The sequence below is a fragment of the Pan paniscus genome, chromosome 12, assembly GCF_029289425.2.
Source record: "Pan paniscus chromosome 12, NHGRI_mPanPan1-v2.0_pri, whole genome shotgun sequence".
Classification (NCBI taxonomy): domain Eukaryota; kingdom Metazoa; phylum Chordata; class Mammalia; order Primates; family Hominidae; genus Pan; species Pan paniscus.
In genome coordinates, this window is record NC_073261.2 from 32,315,626 (window position 1) to 32,342,018 (window position 26,393).

Sequence of the window (26,393 nt, forward strand, 5' to 3'; positions counted from 1 at the left end):
GCGCTGCAGCTGCAGCCGCTACCAGCACATGGAGCAGGGATCCCCGAGGATTGGGAATCCCCGACCAGGCCTGCGCCTCCAGCCGCGCGGACCCCGGGGCCAGCCTGGCCGCGGCAAGTCAGGCAGTCTGCGGCAGGAGCGCCGGGCACGGGCTTCGGCCGGGGGTGCAGGAGGCGCGCACCCTCCGGCCGGATGGGGGCGCACTCAGGGCCCAGGAGGCCATCCCACGGGAGCCCCGCCCGCCCCCGCCGGAGCCCGAGCTGCAGTGCCGCCTGCAAGTGGTGCGCTGGCTGCAGCTGTGGCAACCCCGGATCCCGTCCTCCCGCCTCGCACCCATCAGCGCGGACCCCGGGGGCGACGCAGTGGCGATGTCGGGCTGTGGGCCCAGCGGTGGCACCAGGAGGAGAAGCACCACTCAACCCCATCCCTGGGCTGCAGAGGGCCCAGCGCGGGGGGCTCCGAGCGTCGGGAGCCTGTGGAAGAGAAGAGCGCGCGGGCGACAGTTGAACAGGCCCTGGGGCAGGGCGCGCCTCGCGCTCCAGGGAGCCCCGCCAGCCCGCGGCACCTCCGCAGCAACCGCCGCCTGCACTGGGCGCGCGAGAGCTGCTAGGGCGGTTTCTCTGCCTCGGGCCTGTTGGGCAGGGCCGGCTAAGGTGCGCGTGCTCGCTGGTTCTAACCGTTCTGTTGGGCGTTTCTGCGGAGAGGCGGGAGGCGCTGAGAGTCTGTGCGAAGGTCCGTGGACAGACTGCTTTACCCGTTGCTGCTCTTCGGAGGCGGCGATCCCCGAAGGCGGCGATCCCCGAAGGCGAGCTGAAATACGGCTGCAGGCTACAATTTGCAGCCGACCATTATGGAAGACAAGGAGCTGAAGAGGTGGCCCACCCTCAGGGACCGCTTGTGCTCGGATGGCTTCTTATTTCCCCAATACCCCATTAAACCGTATCATCTGAAGGGGATCCACAGAGCTGTCTTCTATCGTGATCTGGAGGAACTGAAGTTCATTCTGCTCACGCGTTATGACATCAATAAGAGAGACAGGAAGGAAAGGTAATGGGGGCCGGGAGCCGGGGCTGCGGGAGGAGGCCTGTGGATGTGGAGAAGTACCCCTTTCCAGGCTGAGGGCTGCGGGGCGGATGGTCCGGGCCTCGGGGTATGGACGGGGGCTAGGGGTGCCCGGCTGGGGTGGGAGTGAGTGGAGCGGGGCCTGGGGAGTGGCAGTATATGGGGTGGCGGGGTGTGGAGTGAGTTGGGGGATGGGAGTGGGGAGTAGGGGGTGCATGGGGTGGGGGTGTGAATGGAATGAGGTGGACGGAATGAAGGCTTGGGGGTTAGGGGGTGTGGGGTGGGGAGATGGGGTGAGGGTTCAATGGGATAGAGGACTGGAGGTGAGGGTGAGGTGTGGAGGTGAATGGGGTGGCGGAAAGGGGTGCAGAGGTGAGGGGGGCGAGTCCTGTCACCAAAGGGGCTGGACTTTCTTTCCTGGCAGGCTCAGCCGCACCTGGGATGCGGAAACCTTGGCGGGGGCGAGCACCCAGGTCATTTTCACAAGCAGCAAAACAAAAACAAAACTTCAGCTGGTTTCCAATCACTCACCATGCTGCTTCTTTATAAATCATTTTAAAGTGATTTCACTAATAAAATTCAGCATGTACAGCGTTTTATTTTTAATGTACACATTTTAAAGCATAATGTTACATACATTATGGAAAGGTGCATAATGAGAGAAATCATTTCCATAATATATCAACTTCCTGACTAAAAATTCTTTGGATAAAAATCCAATATTTATTTGATATCAATGGACACCTATGTCAATTTGGTTTTCACTGAGGGACCTTAGAGGGAAACTTTGAAGTGGGAAGATGGTCTGTGTTCTTGAATAGAAAGACACATTTTTCTAAAGTTCTGAGCTCTTTCTGTGTTTATAAATTTTACATAATCCAAATAAAGTTATCAAACTGTTAACATTTTTGAATTACTCATGCTGTCTTTTACTATTGTGACGACATTAAGAAAACTTTTGAAATGGAGTCAAAAAAGACTTGCCTTTCTAGATATGAAAATGTGCTGTTAATTTCCACAAGTTATTTACTAACAGCTGAAACAACAAATCAGTGAACGGAACAGGTTAGAAAATCCAGGAACACACCAATATGTGTAAGAATTTATTAGGTTGGTGCAAAAGCAATTGCGGTTTTTGCTGCAATTACAAGTAATGGCGAAAACCGCAATTGCCTTTGCACCAATCTAATAGAATTGGATAATGGTGACATTTCATATTAGTAGGAAAAGATGAATTACTCATAAATGAAGTGCCTGCTAACTATTTGGAGAAATCTGGCTAGATTTTTATGTCACAGAAATAAGTTCGTTATGGAATGTAGATTAAAAACTTTAAATGCACAAAATAAAGAGATAACAGAAAAAACCACAAATGCCTACTTATATTGATTCATGTTTATATTCCTACAAATATCACAAGCACACATTCTGAAGGTCAATTTAGCAAAATAAAAAAAATTCAGTTTATAAGAAAAAATTAAAAGACAATATGTGTATATACATATTAGATAAAAAAGTGATTTTCATTTTACAGAGAATTCTTCAAATAAACAAGAGCTCTCATTTAAAATAGAGCAAAGCATTTTTTTTTTTCAGATATTCAAGCAACCTATGCACATGGGAAAAAAATATTTAGTGTTCCTGGGAGGAGAAGGTATTTAAGTTAAAAAAGGAATGAAATACTATTTTCTATCCACAAGTTTGTGAGGGTAAAGGGTAGCAGTACATATACTGCTGTTGAAAGTTTACATTTCTGATGACTTTTCAAATAGACAATTTTTTGGTATCACACTGTAAAAATGTATGTGCCCTTCACCCATCAATTCCATTATACTAAAATATCTCTAGGAAATAGAGATACATGCAATTTGTTTTTCTCAGCACTGCTTAAAATAGCAATGTATTTGGAAAACCCCTTATAATGGATTTTATAAATTTTATAAATTTATCAATAAATTTCAGTGCATCCATAGGATGGGACAATATGGGACCTTTGCAGATGTCAGTAGATACAGACGTATGTTGAGGTGTGAAGATGTACTCTGAAAAAAAGTTGGTTTGATTATACATACACACAAACAATCTATGGTGTTTGTAAGCCAAATATGTGTACAAAATATAACATTTCTTCTTTTCTGGCAGGGGTATTGTGATATTTTTTCTTATCTGTGATGTATAAATGATCAGCATGTTTAAAACTTCTAGTAAATGTTTTTTATTAATGAAATTATCCTTGGGAAAAGAAGAAATATAAATCTTGCAAAGAAAAAATAATTCTCAGTTTCTATTTTATTTTATTATTTATTTCTTTGTTTGTTTGTTTATTTTTGAGATGGAGTCTCACCCTGTTGCCCAGCCTGGAGTGCAGTGGCATGATCTTGGTTCACTGCAATCTGCCTCTCAGGTTCAAGTGATTCTCCCACCTCAGCCTCCTGAGTAGCTGGGATTACAGATGTGTGCCACCATGCCCAGCTAATTTTTGTATATTTTAGTAAAGACGGGGTTTCACCATGTTGGCCAGGCTGGTCTCAAACTCCTGACCTCAGGTGATCCCCCCGCCTCGGCCTCCCAAAGTTCTGGGATTACAGGTGTGAGCCACTGTGCCTGGTCTTATTTTTATTTTTTTGTTTATTGGTATCTTCTGTGAACTTTTAGCCTCTTCAGAGGCAGAGGGAATATTTTTATTTGTGCTTGATTATTTTATTATGCATAGATTTTAGTATATAAATAGGTTTTTATTATAGTTTTATTACATATAAGCAAACAATTTTAAATTAATTATTTTAGTTTATCAGTGTCCTCATGAAAATGAAATTGAGCAAATATAAGTGATTATCACTATTCCAAAAGCACTGCTTTAATTTATGTTTTTTTCATAATAAACTTCCCAACTGTATGTATGCATTCTTTCAATCCAGTTATTCATCAAGCATAACCTGAATACCTATTATGTAGCAGACACATTCCACCATCTCTCAGGACTCTTCCACCCTTAACAACTTCATGTTTACCTGCCCAGCCTGAGCAAGCTGAGATTTAAAATGGAAGCATTAGGACTGAATCCCAATTGGATCTTTTATTCCTTTTTTTTTTTTTTTTTAAACAAAAGCAATTCTGAAGTTAGAAAATAGTGAAAGATAACTTTTAACTGCCATTTCAGAAACTTATGACAGTCTCAAATACTACTATTAATCATTGCAAATACCTAATTTACATAACATTCTGTAAGTATTGAAAAAAATGAGCCATACCTATTCATTTGAATCCTGAGTTTTCTTTGGATTATTTTATTTTGAAAATTAAAGTAAGAATTACTTTGTTTTAAAAATTTGTTGTTTTTTTTTTTTTTGCCTTCCTTTTCCACAGTACTTTATTTAGGTGCCAATTATATGAGTAGAACTGCCTGTTCTATGAACTGTATCCCACTTAATGTAAGGCATCACGGATTGGGTGATGCCACATTACTTTATATATCACTAAGATAATGTTTAAAATGTTGCCAGTTATAAATGTAATAAATAATGAACTGTAAACAGTATTCCAATGTCAGGAGATGTTAATATATAAGAGAATAGTAGCTTATATAAGAGAATAGTGAGAAAATGAGCATCTGAGAATGACTGAAATACAATGATACATCTAATCTTTAATAGATACCTCAATGTAGATATGATTGTATCATTTTACTTAATTAAAATGTCTTTGTAAGTAGTAACATCTAAAAATTATTGAGCTGTTATTTGTGTTAGAAAGTGTTCTAAATGCTGTGCATAGATTCTTATGTAAGCATCACAGCAGTGTTCTGTGGGATAGCTACTATTCTCTTATATATTTTATTGATAAGGAAATTGAAGCGAAGAAAGGCTAAATAACAGCTAAGTGACAGAGCTTACAGTAAATTTTAAGCCCCAATTAAACTGAATCCAAAAGCCAAGGCTTTTCTATTAAATAGCCTGCTCTTTCATTAATGTGGTAATAAGCGGTAACAAATGTACTTTCTTCACAAGAAAATTACATATTTGTTTTGAAGACAGAGAAATAACATGCTAATTAATGCTTACAGTTACATGTTTTAAAAAGTCCTGTCACTTTCACAGGACTGCCCTACATTTGGCCTGTGCCACTGGCCAACCGGAAATGGTACGTCTCCTGGTGTCCAGAAAATGTGAGCTTAACCTCTGCGACCGTGAAGACAGGACACCTCTGATCAAGGTACATAGTAGCTGACTCTTTGAGCATGAGATGGATTTGGTTGAAGTACATAGGATAAAATGAATTTATCTCATTGGAATACCACCATATAACTAGTAGGAAATCCTACGGAGTGTTTATTTTGATTTTTCAGTATTTGCATGTTTCTCGGTCTAATACTGACAGGCTGTACAACTGAGGCGGGGGGCTTGTGCAACTCTTCTGCTGCAAAATGGCGCCGATCCAAATATTACGGACGTCTTTGGAAGGACTGCTCTGCACTACGCTGTGTATAATGAAGATACATCCATGATAGAAAAACTTCTTTCACATGGTGCAAATATTGAAGAATGCAGCAAGGTATAGGTCAACCAATGTTATTTTCAAACTATCTGAAATGCATTTATTTTAACATTGACACATGTAAGGGTCAATTTTTCATATTTGGAAGCTCAAACATTCCTTGAATGAAAATATTTTGAAATGCCTTAACTGTCTAAGATTTTACTTTAAATATTGGAACTTTTAAAGAAGCATTATAGGGAACAGCTTTTTTTCATGCACTTACGGTAAATAATTATACAAACATGAATTACAATAAATTTGGAATTCATGACAACTGAATTTGGGAAAGGTAATAGTTAAGTGTTTTTCCACTAAATTACACTTTTTCTAATCAGTGTGAAGTGACACAGGAAAGTAAAATTGGCCCTTATAAATAGGCTTTATTTTAAATTTCAAAGAAAATTAAAGAATTTCACAATAAATGTACATCTTGTTGCTGTTGACAAGTATTGTATGTGAAGGTGATTTCATTTGAAAGTGATTCCTCTGTGGAAAGGCTTAAGAGGGAAAAATGAAGAAAAGGAGAGCAATCAGAAATGCACAAGCTAATTTGGAAATTAGGTAATGAGGGAAAATACTGTGGAGAGGGTTTTTGTGTGTTTAGTTGTTTGTTTTCAATTTATATGTTTAGACAAGGATCGCTTCAGTTTTGGGGATGATTATTCTTACTTTGGGAAAGAGTTTGTGAGTTGTGAAATTGCCCAGGGATCAATTTTGGTAGGACTCTGAGGAAACCAGGTTGGCAGTGAATAGTGGTGATGAAGCAGCACCCAGTTCGGCAGAGAGAAGAACACATAATTAATGGACATTATTCAATTCTGGCAGAAACAGCCACTCAGATAAGCATCTAAACTCTACTCTCAAGTCCAGAATGTCTTGATGGGCAGGTGGGAGATACGGAGCTTATAAATAGTAAAATCAAGTTGGATTTTGAGCTTACTAGTCTCTTCCCTACCCCTACCCAGGAAAAGTAAATGAAGTTTTCAGTGAATGGCTCTATCTTTTGCTCTTTCCTCTTTTCGGCCAAATCCCAAACGATAAAGGGAATTTGCCATGTGAGTGAGAGATGAGACTGAAGTGATTATCAACTGTGCTGGTTCGCAGTTAGAATTGTGCATGGCAGTAACCTGGGGAAATTAAAAGCAAATCTCTAAGTCTAGGATATCCCCTGAAGATTTTAATATAGTAAATCTAATATTTACTATTAAATATTACTGGACATGTATGTTTTAAAATATTTCCTTGAAGCTGGGCATGGTGGTGCCTCTAGCCAGAGCAACAGATTAAGACACTGCCTCTAACAGCAACAACAACACAACAACAACAACAATAAAACATTTCTTGAGACACTGATACGCTGCTGGTTAAGAACCACTGAATAGATAAGTGTAATATAAATTCCCATATCTCAAACACACAAAAAATCTCTAGAAGAGCTGGAGATAGGTGCTGCTTCCTTTAAATTTCTCCTTTCCAATAATATTGGCCTGACTTTTACCTGTCTCTACCTCTGTGGTTGGGAAGTGAAAAGGACTATTATTTGCAGTATCTATCAGCATGAGAATAACACCTTTTCTTTGCCACCATCACTTATTCACTGCCATTCATAGGGTCATTAGAAATTTGCTATTGTGGACTCTTTTAATAAGTAGAGACTGACTCTTTCAGGACTCTGAGTCTCTTTGTTATCATTCTGGTGATTAGGTCAATACATCATTATTAAAAGCGGGGTTCTCTCAATTACAATAGTAAGAAATTCTAAACCTTTTTTTAAAGCTGAAGCTCTATTATGGACTGCCTCAGTATGTCAGTTAAGTACATAGAACTGTGGCATAATCAGGATAGCAGTTTTAAACACTGAAAACCATGAAGTTAGTAAGAATACAGAGAATACATATAGGTCATTATTAGAGCTTTAATTGATAAGCCATTGTATTTTTATTTCTGATTTATATTTTACCTAAAATAAAAAAAATTAGGTTACAATATAGAAACTAGAATTATAAGTTAATATTATTTTAATAATTTAGTTGCAGCAGTCCTATGAACTAATTATCCATTTGGTGAACAATCTGGGAAAATTAAACATAAATTATAAATGAATGAATGTTGTAAAAGTGCTCAAAGTGGGTATTATGACTCTTAGTAACAATTTTTATTGCATTCTTGGGCCTATTTTGGAAAAAAAAATCTGAAACTAAAGAAAGGAAGTATTTTACATGAAAATACTTGCTTTACATACAATCCCTTGGAGACATATCCATAGCAAATATAAAAATACAAGGTCTATAGTCCAAATGTGTCCCATAGATGTGTTTAGTTTGCCTCTATAAATTGTCTCAACATGGAAGGTTTAGGAGACTCGTGCACAGATCTGGATTCCAGGCTTCTATTCGAGAATCCAATCTGGTGTCCCTTGAGCCTATCTCAGGTTTTGGATGCTGTGCAGAGGTTGCCCCTTTCTATGAGGCATGTGGTCTCCATTTTGCTACTGTGCCTACCTAGGTACTTCACTTCCTCAGGTCATCTCCCTTGCCTCTGTAGGGATGACTTTACAAGCCCTGTTTTATAATATATTTTAGTAAATATTTCAAGGTTTTCAAGACATTTTATAGTTATTTAAATGTAGAGTCTATATTTTATATAAATCTTTGGTAATCGGGTTGAACTTTTGAATTTAGATGGTGGTGTTTTATAAACTATTTATCTTTATACATACCATAAATAATCATCTTCCCATTAGAATGCATGTAAGCTTTTTAAGGTGAATCATGGTATAGTTGCATAGGTTATGCATATTGCAGACAACATTATATTTTTCTCTTCAGCATTGCCTCCTAAAAATGCAAGTAATTGGCCGAGCGCAGTGGCTCACGCCTGTAATCCTAGCACTTTGGGAGGCAGAGGCAGGTAGATCACGAGGTCAGAAGATTGAGACCATCCTGGCTAACACGGTGAAACCCCCTCTCTACTACAAATACAAAAAATTAGCTGGGTGTGGTGGCACACGCCTGTAGTCCCAGCTACTCGGGAGGCTGAGGCAGGAGAATTTCTCGTGCTTGAATCTGGGAGGCGGAGGTTGCAGTGAGCCGAGATGGCACCACTGCACTCCAGCCTGGGCGACAGAGCGAGACTCCATCTCAAATAAATAAATAAATAAATAAATAAATAAATAAATAAATAAATGATGCAAATAATTTAGTGGCTTTCACTATGCTATAAATAATACATATAAGTCATTATTAGAGCTTTAATTGATAAGCCATTGTGTTTTTATTTCTGATTGATATTTTACCTAAAATAAAAAAAGTTAGGTAAGAATTAATTGGAAACTAGAATATAAATAAATTTTTAAAGGAGTTATGTACCAGGGTCCTAAGATTATAATTACATAAATATTTGCATCAGGGTCCTAAGATTGTAATTGAGAATAACATTTCATACAGAGCTTTCTGACAGCTAAGATAAAAATATTACTAGAGAAAACTCATGGACTATTTAATAATAAGCAGTGAAAGTTCACTCGAAGCCTATCTCTATTAATTCAGAGCCCGGCTCTCTGAATTAAAAAGAGATAGGCTTCAAATGAACTGTCAATCGTGTCAGAATCTCAGATGACAATGTCAGGTGCTCAGGTGCTCAGGAGCTCCTGACATTGTCACCTGAGATTCTCACACCATCGATAGAAGAGAATGAGGCAAGTGTGTGTCACCCAGAGGAAACCTCCACCTTTACTGGTAAGCTCTCACAACTGTATCCCTGAAACTCTCATTTCTCAAATGTTAACATTCTCCAAAATAAGTATTTACAAATAGGGATTAGGTGAAGTTCAAAAGATTTCTCAAATACTAGACACATAATGCACAGTTTTGTAACATTTTTCAAACATGGGTGATCATGGAGTCTCTCTTTTGGGGTATAATGTTCAAATTCTGGTAAAGTAAATATCCTTTGGAATATATTAATAGTTTAAGAAACACCGCTCTATAGATAATAATTTAGATCATTAATAAAAATACCTGAAACATTTATTACTGTGTCTTAGAGTTTGAGGACATAGAGAAAAAAATACAGCTGCTGCCCTCAAGAAGCTCTTGGTTCAGGTGGGAAACAATTAAATCCTTGAAACATGCCATGCTAAATGCTGGGACAGAAGCAAAGATTCTTGGAACTGGGAAATGTTTGAAGCGAGTTTTGGAGATGACCAGAGTTCTTGTGGTGAGGCAGAGGAGGTTGTTTCCAGGGGAAGGAGCAGAACATAGAAAAGCACCGAGGAGGGAAAAGAAAGGGACTACCTCTTACGACCTTTCAATTGTATATATTGAAGCTCACAGGATCTTACATAAGGTTTTCATTTCAGTTGATAAATATGTAATTTTGTGATTATAAATTGTTGCTGTTATTTTACAGGATGAATATCCACCACTGTTCCTTGCTGTGAGTCAAAGAAAAGTGAAAATGGTGGAATTTTTATTAAAGAAAAAAGCAAATATAAATGCCGTTGATTATCTTGGCAGGTACAGACCTTAGTTCTTATTGTGTTGTTTTTAAACCTGAGTGTCATTTTAGAGTGGTAGCGGTCACTGAAGTCACAAATTTTACATTAATAAGAAGACTAGCTTTTAATTATTGGGATATAGTGAGAAATATCAACACAGATCATCACTTAGTTAGAAAAACAATTATTTGGACTGAGTAACATAAAGAACAGTGTATAGCAGGATTCATCTCTCTATATAGACATTATACACATAAAAGGCTTCTATATATAGAAAGCTCTGTATATTGATAGATGTTTGTTATTTATAGTATGATGTGGTGTTATTTACAATGTAATAATGTGATGCTTTTGATTGTATGATCTTACAGTAGCTAAAGGGGTTTCATGTTAGTTTTTCATTTCTACTGTGTTTTGATGTTGCTTTTAATTGATATGGGGAGGGGGAGAAAAGATAGCTTTAAATGGATAAAACTTCACTTTAATGAAGACAAGCTTTAGGTTCACACAGGACTGGGTTTAATCCCTAGCTTTCCCACTTGCTAGATGTGTGACCTTGGTAACATTACTTATCACCAAGTATGTTTTCTTCTGTGAAAAGGAGGGTAATAATATATCCTTCAAGGGTGGTTGTGTGTAAGTAACATTATATATATATATATATATAATGTTAGAATGTCCAGCTAACAGAGCAAGGTGCTGATGTTTTGGAAACAATGGCTGAGCATATAAGTATGTGCATATATTATATATACACACATATGTATGTAAGAATATAATGTAAGTAACATCATATATCATATATAATATATACAATATATATTTTATAGATAATATATAATATACTATATATTATATATTTTATAGATAATATATAATATACAATGTATATTATATATTTTATAGATTATATATAATATACAATATATATTTTATATATATGTGGTGTTACTTATACACAACCACCCTTGAAGGATATATTATTATCCTCCATATACATATATTTATATATCGTGTTTAATTAAATGCCTAGCACATGCTTATGAGCATCATTAACTGAAGCTATGACTACTACTATTAGCATTCCTATTAATATTATTGTTTTAAGCCTGCAGATAGCTCTTATCTGACCCTTCAGCTGATTTTGCATTATAATGTATAGTATCAGACTAGGGAAGAAATGAATAATTTTTCACTTAAATTTGCCTACTGTAGATAGGTGGCCTGAGCATAGTTTCTTGCCCATCAAAGGACTTTAACTTAGCAACTTTATGTCATACCACAGTGGGACAAGAGGCTTCCTTTTTGTTCCTTGCTTTTAACCTTTGTGGTAACTTGCAAAGATATACCCTTGAGCACCCAAGATGCTTGTTTCTTAGTACATGTAATTGGGTTAATTCTACATGGACAGGCAACATATTAAGTTGATAAAGTATATAAACTAAGCTTTTAAAATGTCATTAAAGTTTTTAATTACCTCTCTGTTATTTTAGATCAGCCCTCATACTTGCTGTTACTCTTGGAGAAAAAGATATAGTCATTCTTCTTCTGCAGCACAATATTGATGTGTTTTCTCGAGATGTGTATGGAAAGCTTGCAGAAGATTATGCCAGTGAGGCTAAGAACAGAGTGTAAGTCTTTACATAAAAAGGCTAATGAACACTAAATTGAAGTTTAAAATAATTGTAGCAATTGCATCTTATATATCAGGTGAGATTGCATAGTTTGGTTCAAGTAGTTTTCAAGTGACAAATTTTCAAGTTTTTAAGTTTTCGAGAGTTGTGCAACTTCATCAGCCAGAAATCAAGAAAAAGGCTAGATAAGTAGCAGTAGGTGCAAGATTCTTGATATTGAAACTTTCAGGACTTTTCTCCTTAGGGATTCCAATGTTGTACATTTTATTTCCAGTATAACCCCTATGCATAGGGTAAAGTAGTTTCACATCTTTGATTTTTCTAATTAGTTATTTGGGTCTCAAAATGTCCAGTTTATCAAAAAACCTTGTGCTGTGCACTGGGGACCATCTACTATAGCCTGATCATGGAATTTTTCAAGAACCTAAGGGGTTCCCTAAGTCCAAGGAAGACAATCAGTGTCTACAAGTCAGAAGGAGAAGGGGAAAGGACATTCTAATCATTGCTTTGTTTTCATTGATTCTGTTGCTGCTTTCTTACCATTGAAAGTACTCTTGCAGTCTGGTAGTGATTAACCTTTGCCACCAGGATGCCCTTTCTGTTTGACATCCCTCAATCTTCATGTTGATCCATAAAAAGGCTTCAAAGTTACAACTGTTTTTTTTAGTTCAGTTGCACATACTTATATGCTCAGCCATTGTTTCCAAAACAGCAGAACCTTGCTCTGTTAGCTGGATATTCTAACTTTATCAACATACATACGGAGCAAATTGACACTTTCACCCACACTCAAAACCTGATGTAAAGCCCACATTTTAACCTGGGCTTCTAGACCTTCATGGTGAGTTATTTTTTGAGTCCCTTTTTTTTCTCTTTAAAGCAAATATTAGTTGGGATAGTTCTAAACTGTCACAGATATTCAAATAATGTTGTAGAAAGAGATCACAGTTTTTTTCTTTATTGCTACCAGATCTGTACCCTGAGACTTTTTATATAAACAGCATAAGAGCTTTTCTCAGGCATTGGAAGCTTCTATGCCATCCTTCCTTAGAGTAGTAGGCATTCAACTTGTGGTTGGCCCCTCAAGTGATCTGTTTTCTATAATAATGAAGATCTCTCAAGCTGCTTGCATCACTATCTCAAGTTTATAAAATATTTTCGGATTCTACTTTGCAGGAAGCCATTCATCGGAATTATCTGAGTCTCAAGTTGGTTAGTTAGATTTAACAGAGCTAACCCTCATCCACGACTTATCAGCAGTTATATGTAAAAGTAAGGCTTTGTGCTTGCTTTGGCAGCACAAATACTAAAATTGGAACAATACGGAGAAAATTAGCATGGTGAAGCATTTCATATTTTGCAGTCACGGGAAGGTCATTTGACTGTTTGCTGGCTAGCTAAGTCATAGTTTGAATCAAAACAAAATGGGTGGCCTTATATTAGAATTGTGATTTTTCACTACAAAAACATTTGTGTAAGGTGATCTATAAACTGAGAATGGAGATAAGTAACACATGGGGTGTTGTGTAAATATTTTGTTAGTATGTATCTTGGAAATGAGAAAATGTCAACTTGCATCTACTTCATGGAACTTAAAAAAAATGAAAGTAGGGTTTTGTCTTCCATGTCAGTTGGAGATAACATCACTGATGGAGATGAACCATCATTCTAGCAAACATCTGCTCATTCAGTTAGAGTCTGTAGAGAAGTAGTAGTTGTAGCCCAAGCCAGATCTTGACATCTGTTAGTTTTCTGCCCTTGGAATTGATGAGCTCAATAATAGTTAACAATCGTGTTACCTATTTTAATGAAATAATGTATTCATAAATTAATTTATTTATGAATTAAGAAATAGTTGAGATAACCTGAATTATAAGCCACAAATAATAGAACAATAAGCAAAATTAGGACTTAACATTTTTCTTAAACTGAAGCATTTGAATATTAGAACCTATGAAAAAATACACATTGGGTTTGATTTGGGATTTCAAAATAGTTTCAGCAATAAATTTCAAGAACAAACTCCACTGCTTTACTATTTCTCTGTGAATGTTAAAAATGCTGCTTCATTAAACCTATATAACAACCTAGTGAAAGAAGATAGTAAAATCTAGAAGAAGACATTGTGCCTAAGAGAAGCAACTTGTTTAAGAGCAAATACCTGTTGGCTATAGAGCCAGGACCTTCCAGTAAGAGCCAGGAAGGTGACTTTCCATTATGTCAAGCCGATGTGAGATAGTTTGCTGAGCTATACTGCCTTCACTTCATGAGTACTTCACCTGTTATTATTATTTAATTAGAAAGGTACTAAGCAGTTTGTAGAGCTTACAGAAGAGAAGTGTCTAGGATAATTAACATCCTGATATTGTTCAGGATACTCTAATAATTTAGTATATTTGGTAAATGTTTTTGATAATAGTATTAAAATATTAATTTCGTTTATTTTTATGCATAGCATTTTTGAACTAATTTATGAATACGAAAGAAAGAAACATGAAGAGCTTTCTATAAATAGCAATCCAGGTAAGATTTCTGATAGTGAATTACTCTTGATGGTACTACCATAGATAAAAAAGAATAAAGATGTTTTGATTACAAAAAAGCAGTTTAAAAAAATCACTGTTTAAATTGCACACATTTAAAAAATACTTAGTAGTCTAGATTTTATAATTATTTAAAAAGTTAATTGTAGGTAATTTATAATCTCAGTATTGTTTGAAAAAAATTATTATTTAATTATGGTTCCTAATATTCTAGATGATCTTTTTGTGTAAATAAGAAAACAAATTTTTAAGTTATTATGTTGTATTTTTTTTATAGTCACATAATAATGAATTAGACTTTTTATATAATTAGAACTTCTATTTAATTTGTAAAATAAATTCTTTGCAATTACTAAATGAATCAATAATTACAGTTGGCCCTTGAACAACATGGGATTTAGTGCTGCCAATCCCCATGCTGTTGAAAATACATATTTGGTATGTTATATATATTATATATTGTATTCTGAGTACAAGAAAGTAAGCTAGAGAAAGGAAGCTTTTGCAGTAGTTGAAGCTTTAGTTTGCTTGTAGTTCGATGCTTGAACTACTATCAATCTAGTGTAAGGTGTTCACCCATCCATGGTAAAATAAAGTAAATTTACTCCATTTACTCATTTTAAAATGTTGGTCTTTTTCTTGCCCGTATGCCTTCTTTATTTGTTTTACTTAATTTTTTATTTATAAAAAAACAATAATCGTTGATAGGGAATTTTTTTCCTGTGAAAACCATCAGTGAAGAGGCCATGTTGATCTAGGAAATATAAACATATTTATTTGGTGGCAGTAGAAATATAAAGCAGAAGCAGAAAAGAGGTACAGTCAATATGATTTAGTGAACATTGAATGTAAAACATTAGTGGTGAGAGAGAAATCTTGGATCATTCATAGGTTTCCAGGTTGTGTACTGGCCTTTATACTGCACACAAGAAAGGAGTAGGACATGTTCACTGACTGGAGAAGTACAGCTGGTCAACAGGGAAGAATAACTTCCCTTCCCTCCAAATCTGAGGTTGGAGATGCAGACGTAGAATGATGTTATTATAATTATTAGGCAAAGTCATCGATCTCAATGAGCTGTCCATGATGCAGATGTAGAATGAGAAGCTATCCTGTGACAAAACCCTGGGAATGTGAACTTTCCCTCCACACCCCCAGGAAAAAAAGAGTTGGTGAAGGAGAATGAGCAGTGGCTAGAGAAAAGTAGGAGAGGAGTCAGAGGAAGTGATGTTGCAAAAATAAAAAAAGTGAGAATTTTAAGGAGGGAGTATGAATTCTAACAAGTAAGATTACTCAAAAGCCAATTAGATTTAACTTTTAAAAGCTCTTTGGCGGTACCCTTTTCAAAAGAACCATTTTTGAGGTGTAATGTGGGCTGTTGATGTGATTGGTATGTCTGTTGTCCAAATATGGAGGAACAAATCTACCAATATCCTGTGTAACCCTTTTGTAACTGCAGAAGCTACGTGCACAGGGTCAGGGAAAATGGTCTTGACTTCTGAGTACATGTGCCCACACTTTTACAGAATTGTCAAAACCTAAGGGTAATGTGTGAGAAAAACTGTGGTCTTCTTATCTGCTCCTTGTGGCAATACTTAGTTTGTACTGAAATCCCTGATAAGTTCTTCTGGATGCATTCTGAAACAAAAGTCTGGCAGCAGTAACTGGAACCACCTTGTCCAAAGCACATACATCCCAACTCTCTCCAACATGGAATCATAACACAGCCGCATTTCGAGAGTTTCAAGTTTCAATCAGAAGTAGTCTACAGACATGTGCATGTGTCTTTATAGCAGCATGATTTATAATCCTTTGGGTGTATACCCAGTAATGGGATGGCTGGGTCAAATGGTATTTCTAGTTCTAGATCCCTGAGGAATCGCCACACTGACTTCCACAATGGTTGAACTAGTTTACAGTCCCACCAACAGTGTAAAAGTGTTCCTATTTCTCCACATCCTCTCCAGCACCTGTTGTTTCCTGACTTTTTAATGATCGCCATTCTAACTGGTGTGAGATGGTATCTCATTGTGGTTTTGATTTGCATTTCTCTGATGGCCAGTGATGATGAGCATTTTTTCATGTGTTTTTTGGCTGCATAAATGTCTTCTTTTGAGAAGTGTCTGTTCATATCCTTCACCCACTTTTTGATGGGGTTGTTTGTTTTTTTCTTGTAAATTTGTTTGAGTTCATTGTAGATTCTGCATATTAGCCCTTTGTCAGATGAGTAAGTTGCAAAAATTTTCTCTCATTCTGTAGGTTGCCTGTTCACTCTGATGGTAGTTTCTTTTGATGGGCAGAAGCTCTTTAGTTTAATTAGATCCCATGTGTCAATTTTGGCTTTTGTTGCCATTGCTTTTGGTGTTTTAGACATGAAGTCCTTGCCCATGCCTGTGTCCTGAATGGTATTGCCTAGGTTTTCTTTTAGGGTTTTTATGGTTTTAGGTCTAACGTGTAAGTCTTTAATCCATCTTGAATTAATTTTTGTATAAGATGTAAGGAAGGGATCCAGTTTCAGCTTTCTACATATGGCTAGCCAGTTTTCCCAGCACCATTTATTAAATAGGGAATCCTTTCCCCATTGCTTGTTTTTCTCAGGTTTGTCAAAGATCGATAGTTGTAGACATGCAGCATTATTTCTGATGGCTCTGTTCTGTTCCATTGGTCTATATCTCTGTTTTGGTACCAGTACCATGCTGTTTTGGTTACTGTAGCCTTGTAGTATAGTTTGAAGTCAGGTAGTGTGATGCCTCCAGCTTTATTCTTTTGGCTTAGGATTGACTTGGTGATGCGGGCTCTTTTTTGGTTCCATATGAACTTTAAAGTAGTTTTTTCCAATTCTGTGAAGAAAGTCATTGGTAGGTTGCTGGGATGGCATTGAATCTATAAATTACCTTGGGCAGTATGGCCATTTTCACGATATTGATTCTTCCTACCCATGAGAATGGAATGTTCTTCCATTTGTTTGTATCCTCTTTTATTTCATTGAGCAGTGGTTTGTAGCTATTCACAATAGCAAAGACATGGAACCAACCCAAATGTCCAACACTGATAGACTGGATTAAGAAAATGTGGCACATATACACCATGGAATACTATGCAGCCATAAGAAATGATGAGTTTATGGATAGACTGGATTAAGAAAATGTGGCACATATACACCATGGAATACTATGCAGCCATAAGAAATGATGAGTTTATGTTCTTTGTAGGGACATGGATGAAGCTGGAAACCATCATTCTAAGCAAACTATGGCAAGGACAAAAAACCAAACACCACATGTTCTCACTCATAGGTGGGAATTGAACAATGAGAACACATGGACACAGGAAGGGGAACATCACACACCAGGGACTGTTGTGGGGTGGGGGGAGGGGGGAGGGATAGCATTAGGAGATCTACCTAATGCTAAATGATGAGTTAATGGCTGCAGCACACCAACATGGCACATGTATACATATGTAACAAACCTGCACGTTGTGCACATGTACCCTAAAACCTAAAGTATAAAAAAAAAAAGAAGTAGCCTACAGACCAGCAGTTTGGAGAAGCTGAGATCTTTTATATAACATCATGGAGAAAAATATAAGATGATATGCTAAGTATACCAAGTCTCTGTGTTCTGGGACACTTTGTTTTAGTGCAATTCCCTTTTCATGACCTCTTGTAATATCTCTGCTTTTACTGTTTTCTTTTGAATTTCATCCCTAAAGAAAATATTATTAGAACACATTTCTAACACAGGTATTTTTGACAACTATATAGGATTTTCTTTTAAGAGAATTAGCTACCTATTCTAAAGTATATCTGGTATTCTATTAATCTTTAATGCTAAACTTCTTTATATCTTTAGCACAGTGACAGTGTAAGTGATGCTGCTCCTTTAAGATTTTAAGTTTCTTTTAAATTTTCAAACTTTAAATGTCTTTTAAATTTTCAAATTAAGTTAAGACACTTAAGGTGTCTTTTAAATTTTCAAACTTGACATAGTTTTAATGTAAAACACTTTTCTGGTATTATATTTCTTCAAATATTGGTAATCTGTTACTTAGCTGGAATATTTGGTCAGTTGGATTACCACACCTTTAACCATCTATATATAAGTTTCTTGATTTTTTTTTTTTTTTGAGATTGAGTCTTTTGCTGTTTCCCAGGCTAGAGTACAATAGTGTGATCATAGCCCACTGCAGCCTCAAACTTCTGGGTTCAGGTGGTCCTCCTACCTCAGCCTCCTAAGTCGCTGATACTGCTACAAGCATATGCCACCACACCAAGCTAACTTTTTTATTTTTTATTTTTTAGAGACAAGGGTCTCTCTCTCTTACCCAGGCCAGTCTCAAACTTTTGGCTTCAAGTGATCCTCCTGCCTCAGCCTCCCAAAGTGCTGGAATTATAGTTACGAGCCATCGTGCTGGTCTATAACTTCCTTTATTCCCCAAAATGAGTTTAAAGTCCTATTGGCACTTAATAAGAAAAACCCACTGTTTGGGAGCAGAAGTGGATAACTCATCCTACATTTTAAATGCAGTTTTTGACTTTTCGACCTGTTCTATGAAGAACTGCCCTTAACAGATGATTTTTAGTTTTAATAGATATTTTTAGTTTTATAAGAACTTAAGAAAAAAGATTAGAAACAGATTAAATGAGCTCTATGATCGATAGTACAGTATTATAGCCAATGGCTACATGTATTTCTATAATTATCACAATGACCTGAATGATGCAAATTATTTTATGTATGTTTTTATTAATAGATTTTTTTTTTTGAGACTGAGTCTCGCTCTGTTGCCCAGGCTGGAGTGCGGTGGCACGATCTCGGCTCACTGCAAACTCTGCCTCCTGGGTTCAAGCGCTTCTCCTGCCTCAGCCTCCCAAGTAGCTGGGACTACAGGCATGCACCACCACGCCCAGCTAATTTTTATATTTTTAGTAGAGACGGGGTTTCACCGTGTTAGCCAGGATGGTCTCCATCTCCTGACCTTGTGATCCGCCCGCCCCAGCCTCCCAAAGTGTTTGGATTACAGGTGTGAGCCACCGCCCCCAGCCTACTACATTTTAGAGACATTTTAGAGACAGGGTCTCACTCTGTTTCCCAGGCTGGAGTGCAATGGTTGTTCACAGGCACAATCTCCACTGCAGCCTCAAACTTTTGATCTCAAGCAATCTTCCTGCCTCAGCCGTTGGAGTAGTTGGGACTACAGGTGTGTGTCATTGCACCTGGCCTGATCCCCAGTTATTATAAAAGAAACCTTGGTGAGTTGAAGACAATTGGCTGTGATCTTTTTGTTTCTCTTCTAGAAGCTTTCATACTATGGGATATATTTTTAATCATCCATATTCTCAAATTTTTATTCTGGTTAAAATAGGATTGCTGCTTGTTTTTCATTATTTTTTGGCATAATTATTTCTATTCCTTTATGGATTTATTCATGTGGAAATACAGGAATCTCAAAGGCAACTGTTAAGGAGAACAGATTAGGGAAAGGTGTGTTATAAACAGCCTTCTGATCGTAGTCACAGGTCACATCACCTTAAAGAAAACTAATTTCATATAATGCCACTATGTCAGAGTTTCCCAAGACCACCTCTGTGTTTGGCGATTCACTTGGAAGGACTCAGCAAACAGTGCTACTCTGGGCTTTGATTTGTTACAGTGAAAGAATACATAGTAAAATTGGCTCAGGGCAAAGGGGCATGTGGCAAGTCTTGGGGAAGCCAGGCACAAGCTTCCGGGAGCCCTCTCCTGTGGAGTTACCAGGATGTGCTGAATTCCTGTAGCTTCAAATTTTGACATCACATGGGCAATATTGTCTACCAGTATGAGTCTGACTAGAGACTTAACACAGTATCCCAGGTTCTTATGGAAACTAGTTACATAGGCATTCTGTCTCACACATATACAAAAATTCCACACTTCCAGAAGAAAAGCAGCTGTTCAGAGTCAACCACATTGTTTATGCAAACAGTTTAGGTATAGTGAGCTACTTTTCTCAGGAAATGGTGACAAACCTTTAAAATGCAAATTTCCAAACACCAGCAAAGGGCCAGTTTTGCATGTAGGCCTTTCTAAGAATGACAGTCTTATGACTGTTATATGAATTATTTTCTTCACAGCAGTTACAGCCCCAACTTAATTTTAGGTGTCTTAAAAATTCTGTTTGATAGTGAATAACATGGTAATATAACATAGCATGGTGCTTATTTCATTTGCATCAGTTGCAACTTAATATGAAATACTAAGTTTCTGTGCTGTTAGATTTTGGAATTTTGGTGAATATTTAACAGGTTTCTATACAGAAGTTACTATGGCAATATTAGGTAATTATAGTCTGTTCTTATTCGATTAACCTTTCGGTAAAATGGTTAGATAAAATAAGTAATGATTTCTCATTTAAAATTAAAATAAAAAATTTGTTTCATTTTAATTATATAGATGGTTCAGTTTTGTTTTATATTTTGTTAAATTTCTGTTTATAATTATGAAATTTAAAAAATCAATCATTTATCAGTTATTTTCTTGCCTGTTAATACAGTTAAGTTATTTGCTTTATGTACTTTTATATGCTATAATTCTGGAGAGAATATTCATACTGTGTTTCAAATTGAGTACATCTTGCTATAATATATGGTAATATAGCAATATATTAGTAATAGAAGATTCAGTGAATATCTTTTTAAAAAATTAATAACTTTATTTTAAGAGCAGTTTTATATTCTCAGCAATATTGAAAAGAACCTAAAGAGATTTTTGATATACGCCATCCCCCCTCACATGCATAGCTCCCCCCATTATCAATATCTCCCACCTGAGTGGTACATTTGTTACAACTGAGAAGCTTACATTGTTGCATCATAATAATCACCCAAAGTCCATAGTTTATATTTAAGTTCCCTCTTGGTATTGTACCTTCTATAAAGCTGGACAAATGTATAATAAATATACCCGCCATTAGAATACTTTCACTGCCCTGAAATTTGTCTCTCTTTTTTTATTCCTCCCTCACAACTAACCCCTGTCAACTACTAATATTTTTGCTGTCCCCATAGTTTTGATATGTCCAGCATAGTCATATATTAAGGATAACATAGTGGATATCTTTTTCTATATTACAGAACATAATTTCCAAGACAGTTGAATGTATTCAATTAAGCCATGCATTGTGCTTTTTTGCTTTTAGTTTATTAATGTAGGATTTAATGGCATATGCTTTACATGTTGAAAAAGCATAATTTATATAGACATTTGCCACATAATGGGGAGGGTTGAGGAAAATGACTTCATGCTGTGTACTACACAGCACTAACTGGATCATCCTTCTCTGTGAGATGGGTCCAGATAGACTAGCAGTGGAAAGGGACAATCTCAAGAGGTTGTACTTTATAAAACTGGAGTCAGAAAGTCTTTCCTATTTACCTTGCAGTTGGAAATAAGACCAGCTAGTGAATACTGTAGGCATACAAATATGTTTCTTATTCACCTTCTTTCTTTGAGGGATCACTTTGAAAACAGTCTATATTATTATAACATGACTCACTTATAACTAGGTTCTCCATCATGAAAAATGCCAAGAGAGTCATACTATTTTTGTTTACATAAAGTGACAAAGATTTGTTGTTGTTGTTGTTGTTTTTCCCACTAGGTAGTGAGACAACTGTTGGCACATCTTGGTAGCTCCAGTGAGTTTATGGTTCCTTTGTATATATTTTATATATTAGAAAGGACTCCCTGGCAACTTGCCATACCATTCCCAGTATTTCTTTATAAGCTTCTCTCTGACAAGGAAACAAGACTCAGATTGGATAAGCTTTTAAGGGAGTGATATTTTCTCTGTGTGTGTTTTTTTGAAGGAGCTAAAAATGAAAGCTGAATTTAAGGATTGTTTGTGCCCTACATAGGGTGAATGAATAGCTAGAACTAAGCAAACTACCAGAATCTTCCCTAGGAGAGGATTAGTGAGAGTAAGGACACTGATCTCTCTTAGGCTCTTCTGCACTGGCAGCTGAAAAGTCTTTGCAGGGATCCTTGACCCTGCTCTGTATCCTGTGTTTTGCCATAGAACAGAGTACAGTTTTCATAGATCTAGATTTTTTGAATTAGAGTGCTTTATCCTAAATAGTTTAAACTGAAGAGGTGGAGAAACTGTTGTGTTTCAACAAAATAAGTACAGTAATTTCCTCTTACACATGGGGGATAGATTTCAAGACCCTTAGTGAATGCCTGAAAACATGAATAGTGCTGAACTCTATGTGTACAATAATTTAAAAAAATATATATATATCTATAATAAAATTTAATGCATAAATTAGGCACAATAAGAGATTAATAATATCTAATGGTAAAGTAGATCAATGGTAACAATATACTGTAATAAAAGTTATGTGAATGTGAGCTCACAAAATATCATGTACTATAGTCACCCTACTTTCTGCACTGATGTGAGATGATAAAATGGCTATGTGATAAGTGAGGCAAATGCAGTAGGCATTGCCATGTAGTCTTAGGCTACTATTGACCTTCTATTTGACTATATGTCAGAAAGAAGATCATCTGCTTCACGTGATCTTGGATCCGTGAACCATGATGATATTGTTGGTTGGATGTTAGGTACAGATTATGTCAATGACTAGTGAGTAGATATCACATATAATGTGTATGCACTTGACAAAGGGACGATTCACATCTTGGGCAGACTGGGATGTAATGGCTCAAATTTTGTCATACTACTCAGAATCTTAGGCAATTTAAACCTTATGATGTATATACATCTGGAATTTTATTTATGGACCATGGTTGACCATGGGTACCTGAATCTGCAGTCAGTAAAACCACCAATGTCATATTATGAAATATATATTTGGTCTTCAACCCCATTTTCTGTCATACAACTCCTAAAATCCTCAGAATTTCCAACATGATATCATTTGTATGCTAATGATTGACTTATGGCAGGCAGCCTCCAGATGGCTTCAGGGTGGGGCTCATCATCAGAGTGATCAGGGTGTGATTAGAGGGTTGGGACTTCCAGCCCCACCCCTCACCTCCTGGGATGTGAGAGGGGCTGAATGTTCAATTAATCAGTCATGCCTATGTAATGAAGCTTTCATAAAATCCCAAAAGGATTGGATTTGGAGAGCATCCAGGTAGCTGTATTCAGCTGCCTGGATCCTCTCCAATACATGAAGGCATATGGAGAATACATGGATGTTCCCAGATGGTGAGTGCCCTGGGAGGACATGGAAGCATGTTACTTTCCCCCTATATCTTGCACTATGCATCTCTTTATCTGTATCCTTTAATATTCTTTATAAGAAACTGGTAAATATGTTTCCATGAGTTCTCTGAGCCACTCTAGTAAATTAATCAAACCAAAGAGGGGGTCCTGGGACACCCAACTTGAAGTCCAACTGGAAGTTGATTAGAAGTTCTGGAGGCCCAGACTTGTAACTGCTGTGGGGGAATAGCCTTGTGGTACTGAGCCCTCAACCTGTGGGATCTGACACAATCCCCAAGTAGATAGTGCCAGAATTACAGGGCACCCATAGGAATTGATTGTTTGCTTGTTGCTGGGGAAAAATACATATTTGGTCACAGAAATCTTCTGTGTTGATGATTGTTGTTGCGGTGTGAGAGAAGAGGAACATCATGTTGAATATGTGTTTTCTACACATACAGCAGATAAGGGGGACTGCTGTTCTAGCTGCACCTGGTTCATTTGTCCAGAAATCATGTTCTTTGACAATGCCTGCTCATTATATTGATTCTACTAATGATGCCATTTTCTGTCAGTGTGATAGGATTCTGTTAGAATTATGACTATTTTATACTGCAATTCACATGTAAGGTAACAAATTTTGATAATATATTCTTCTTTGCATTTGATAAGTATATGCTAAGCACATAAGAAAGGAAATGAGTTCTTAATTCATTAGTTGCTTACAAATAGTATAAATAATAATTTTAGTATAGCCTCCAAGTATGTTTCTAAAGAACTGCTTTGTAACAAATCATGAGAGTCTCTGTAATAAAGCATCAAAGTCTTATACTTTTTTTCCTACAAGGTCTAAGGCATGTACAAAAGTTCATGATTTTTTTTTTCTTTTGAGATGAAGTCTCACTTTGTCACCCTGGCTGGAGTGGAATGGCACAATCTTGGCTCACTGCAACCTCTGCCTCCTGGGTTCAAGCGATTCTCATGTCTCAGCCTCTCGAGTAGCTGGGATTACATACGTGTGCCACCACACTCAGCTAATTTTTTTTTGTATTTTTGTTGAGATGGGGTTTCACCATGTTTGGCCAGGCTGGTCTCAAACTTTTGACTTCATGTGATCCACCCACCTTGGCCTCCCAAAATGCTGAGATCACAGGCATGAGCCACTGTGCCCAGCCTGCATGATTTTTTTTTAATAAAGAGTCTTGCTATGTTGCCCAGTCTGTTCTCAAACTCCTGGGCTTCTCAAGTGATACTTCTGCCTCAGCCTTCTGAGTAGCTGAGATTACAGGAATGAGCCACTGTACATATATATATATATATATATACACACACACACACCGAGTATATGCCCAGTAATGGGATTACTGGCTCAAATGGTATTTCTGGTTCTAGATCCTTGAGGAATCACCACACTGTCTTCCACAATGGTTGAACTAATTGACACTCCCACCAACAGTGTAAAAGCATTCATATTTCTCCACATCTGCTCCAGCATCTGTTGTTTCCTGACCTTTTAATGATTGCCATTCTAAATGGCGTGAGATGGTATCTCATTGTGGTTTTGGTTTGCATTTCTCTAATGATCAGTGATGATGAGCTTTTTTTCAGATGTTTCTTGGCTGCATAAATGTATTCTTTTGAGAAGTGTCTGTTCATATCCTTTGCCCACTTTTTGATGAGATCATTTCTTTTCTTGTAAATTTATTTAAGTTCCTTGTAGATTCTAGATATTAGGCCTTTGTCAGATGGACAGATTGCTAACATTTCCTCCCATTCTGTAGGTTGCCTCTTCACTCTGATCATAGTATTGGAAGTTCTGGCCAGGGTAATCAGGCAAGAGAAAGAAATAAACGGTATTCAAATAGGAAGAAAGGAAATCAAATTGTCTCTGTTTGCAGATGACATGATGGTATATTTAGAAAACCAAATTGTCTCAGCCCCAAATCTCCTTCAGCTGATAAGCAACTTCCTCATAGTCTCAGGATACAAAGTCAATGTGCAAAATTCACAAGCATTCCTATACACCAGTAATAGAGCACTAAATCATGAGTGAACTGCCATACACAATTCCTACAAAGAGAATAAAATAGCAAGGAATACAACTCACAAGGGATTTGAAGGACCTCTTTAAGGAGAACTACAAACCACCACTCAAGGAAATAAGAGGACACAAATGGAAAAACATTCCATGCTCATGGTTAGGAAGAATCAATATCTTGAAAATGGCCATACTGCCCAAAGTAATTTGTAGGTTCAATGCTATACCCATCAAGCTACCATTGACTTTCTTCACAGAATTAGAAAAAACTACTTTAAATTTCATATGGAACCAAAAAAAGAGCCCATATAGCCAAGACAATCCTAAGCAAAAAGAACAAATTTGGAGGCATCATGCTACCTGCCTTCAAAATATACTACAAGGCTACAGTAATGAAAACAGCATGGTACTGGTACCAAAAGAGATATATAGACCAGTGGAACAGAACAGAGGCCTCAGAAATAATGCCATACATCAACACCATCTGATCTTTGACAAACCTGACAAAAGGAATGGGGAAAGGATTCCCTATTTAATAAATCGTGTTGGGAAAACTGGCTAGCCTTGTGCAGGAAACTGAAACTGTACCCCTTCCTTACACTTTATACAAAAATTAACTCAAGATGCATTAAAGACTTAAAAGTTCTCAATGTATAAAAACCCTGGATGAAAACCTAGGCAGTACCATTCAGGACATAGGCATGGGCAAATACTTCATGACTAAAACACCAAAAACAATGGCAACAAAAGCCAAAATTGACAAATGGGATCTAATTAAACTAAAGAACTTGTGTGCAGTTTTATTTGGGAATGTGTGTGGGGTACCTCTGAGTTTTAAAAATGAAGAAAGTAAGTAGTCATGCTTTCCT

General features: G+C 37.1%; 1 protein-coding gene across 4 annotated transcripts in view; it reads left to right on the forward strand.

The window, feature by feature from the left end:
- Window positions 1-202: 202 nt before the first annotated feature.
- The window catches only part of ANKRD36C (ankyrin repeat domain 36C), a 178,317-nt gene continuing 152,126 nt past the window's right edge, over window positions 203-26,393 (forward strand). For 3 of the 4 annotated variants that reach the window (XM_063594808.1, XM_063594805.1, XM_063594806.1), the window contains exons 1-6: window positions 203-1,047; window positions 5,160-5,274; window positions 5,440-5,613; window positions 10,009-10,115; window positions 11,590-11,727; window positions 14,186-14,253. In XM_063594808.1, coding sequence (XP_063450878.1) covers window positions 851-1,047; window positions 5,160-5,274; window positions 5,440-5,613; window positions 10,009-10,115; window positions 11,590-11,727; window positions 14,186-14,253 — 799 coding nt within the window. In that variant the 5' untranslated portion in view covers window positions 203-850. The remainder of the gene's footprint in view (window positions 1,048-5,159; window positions 5,275-5,439; window positions 5,614-10,008; window positions 10,116-11,589; window positions 11,728-14,185; window positions 14,254-26,393) is intronic. The other variant, XM_063594807.1, reaches the window with a different exon arrangement.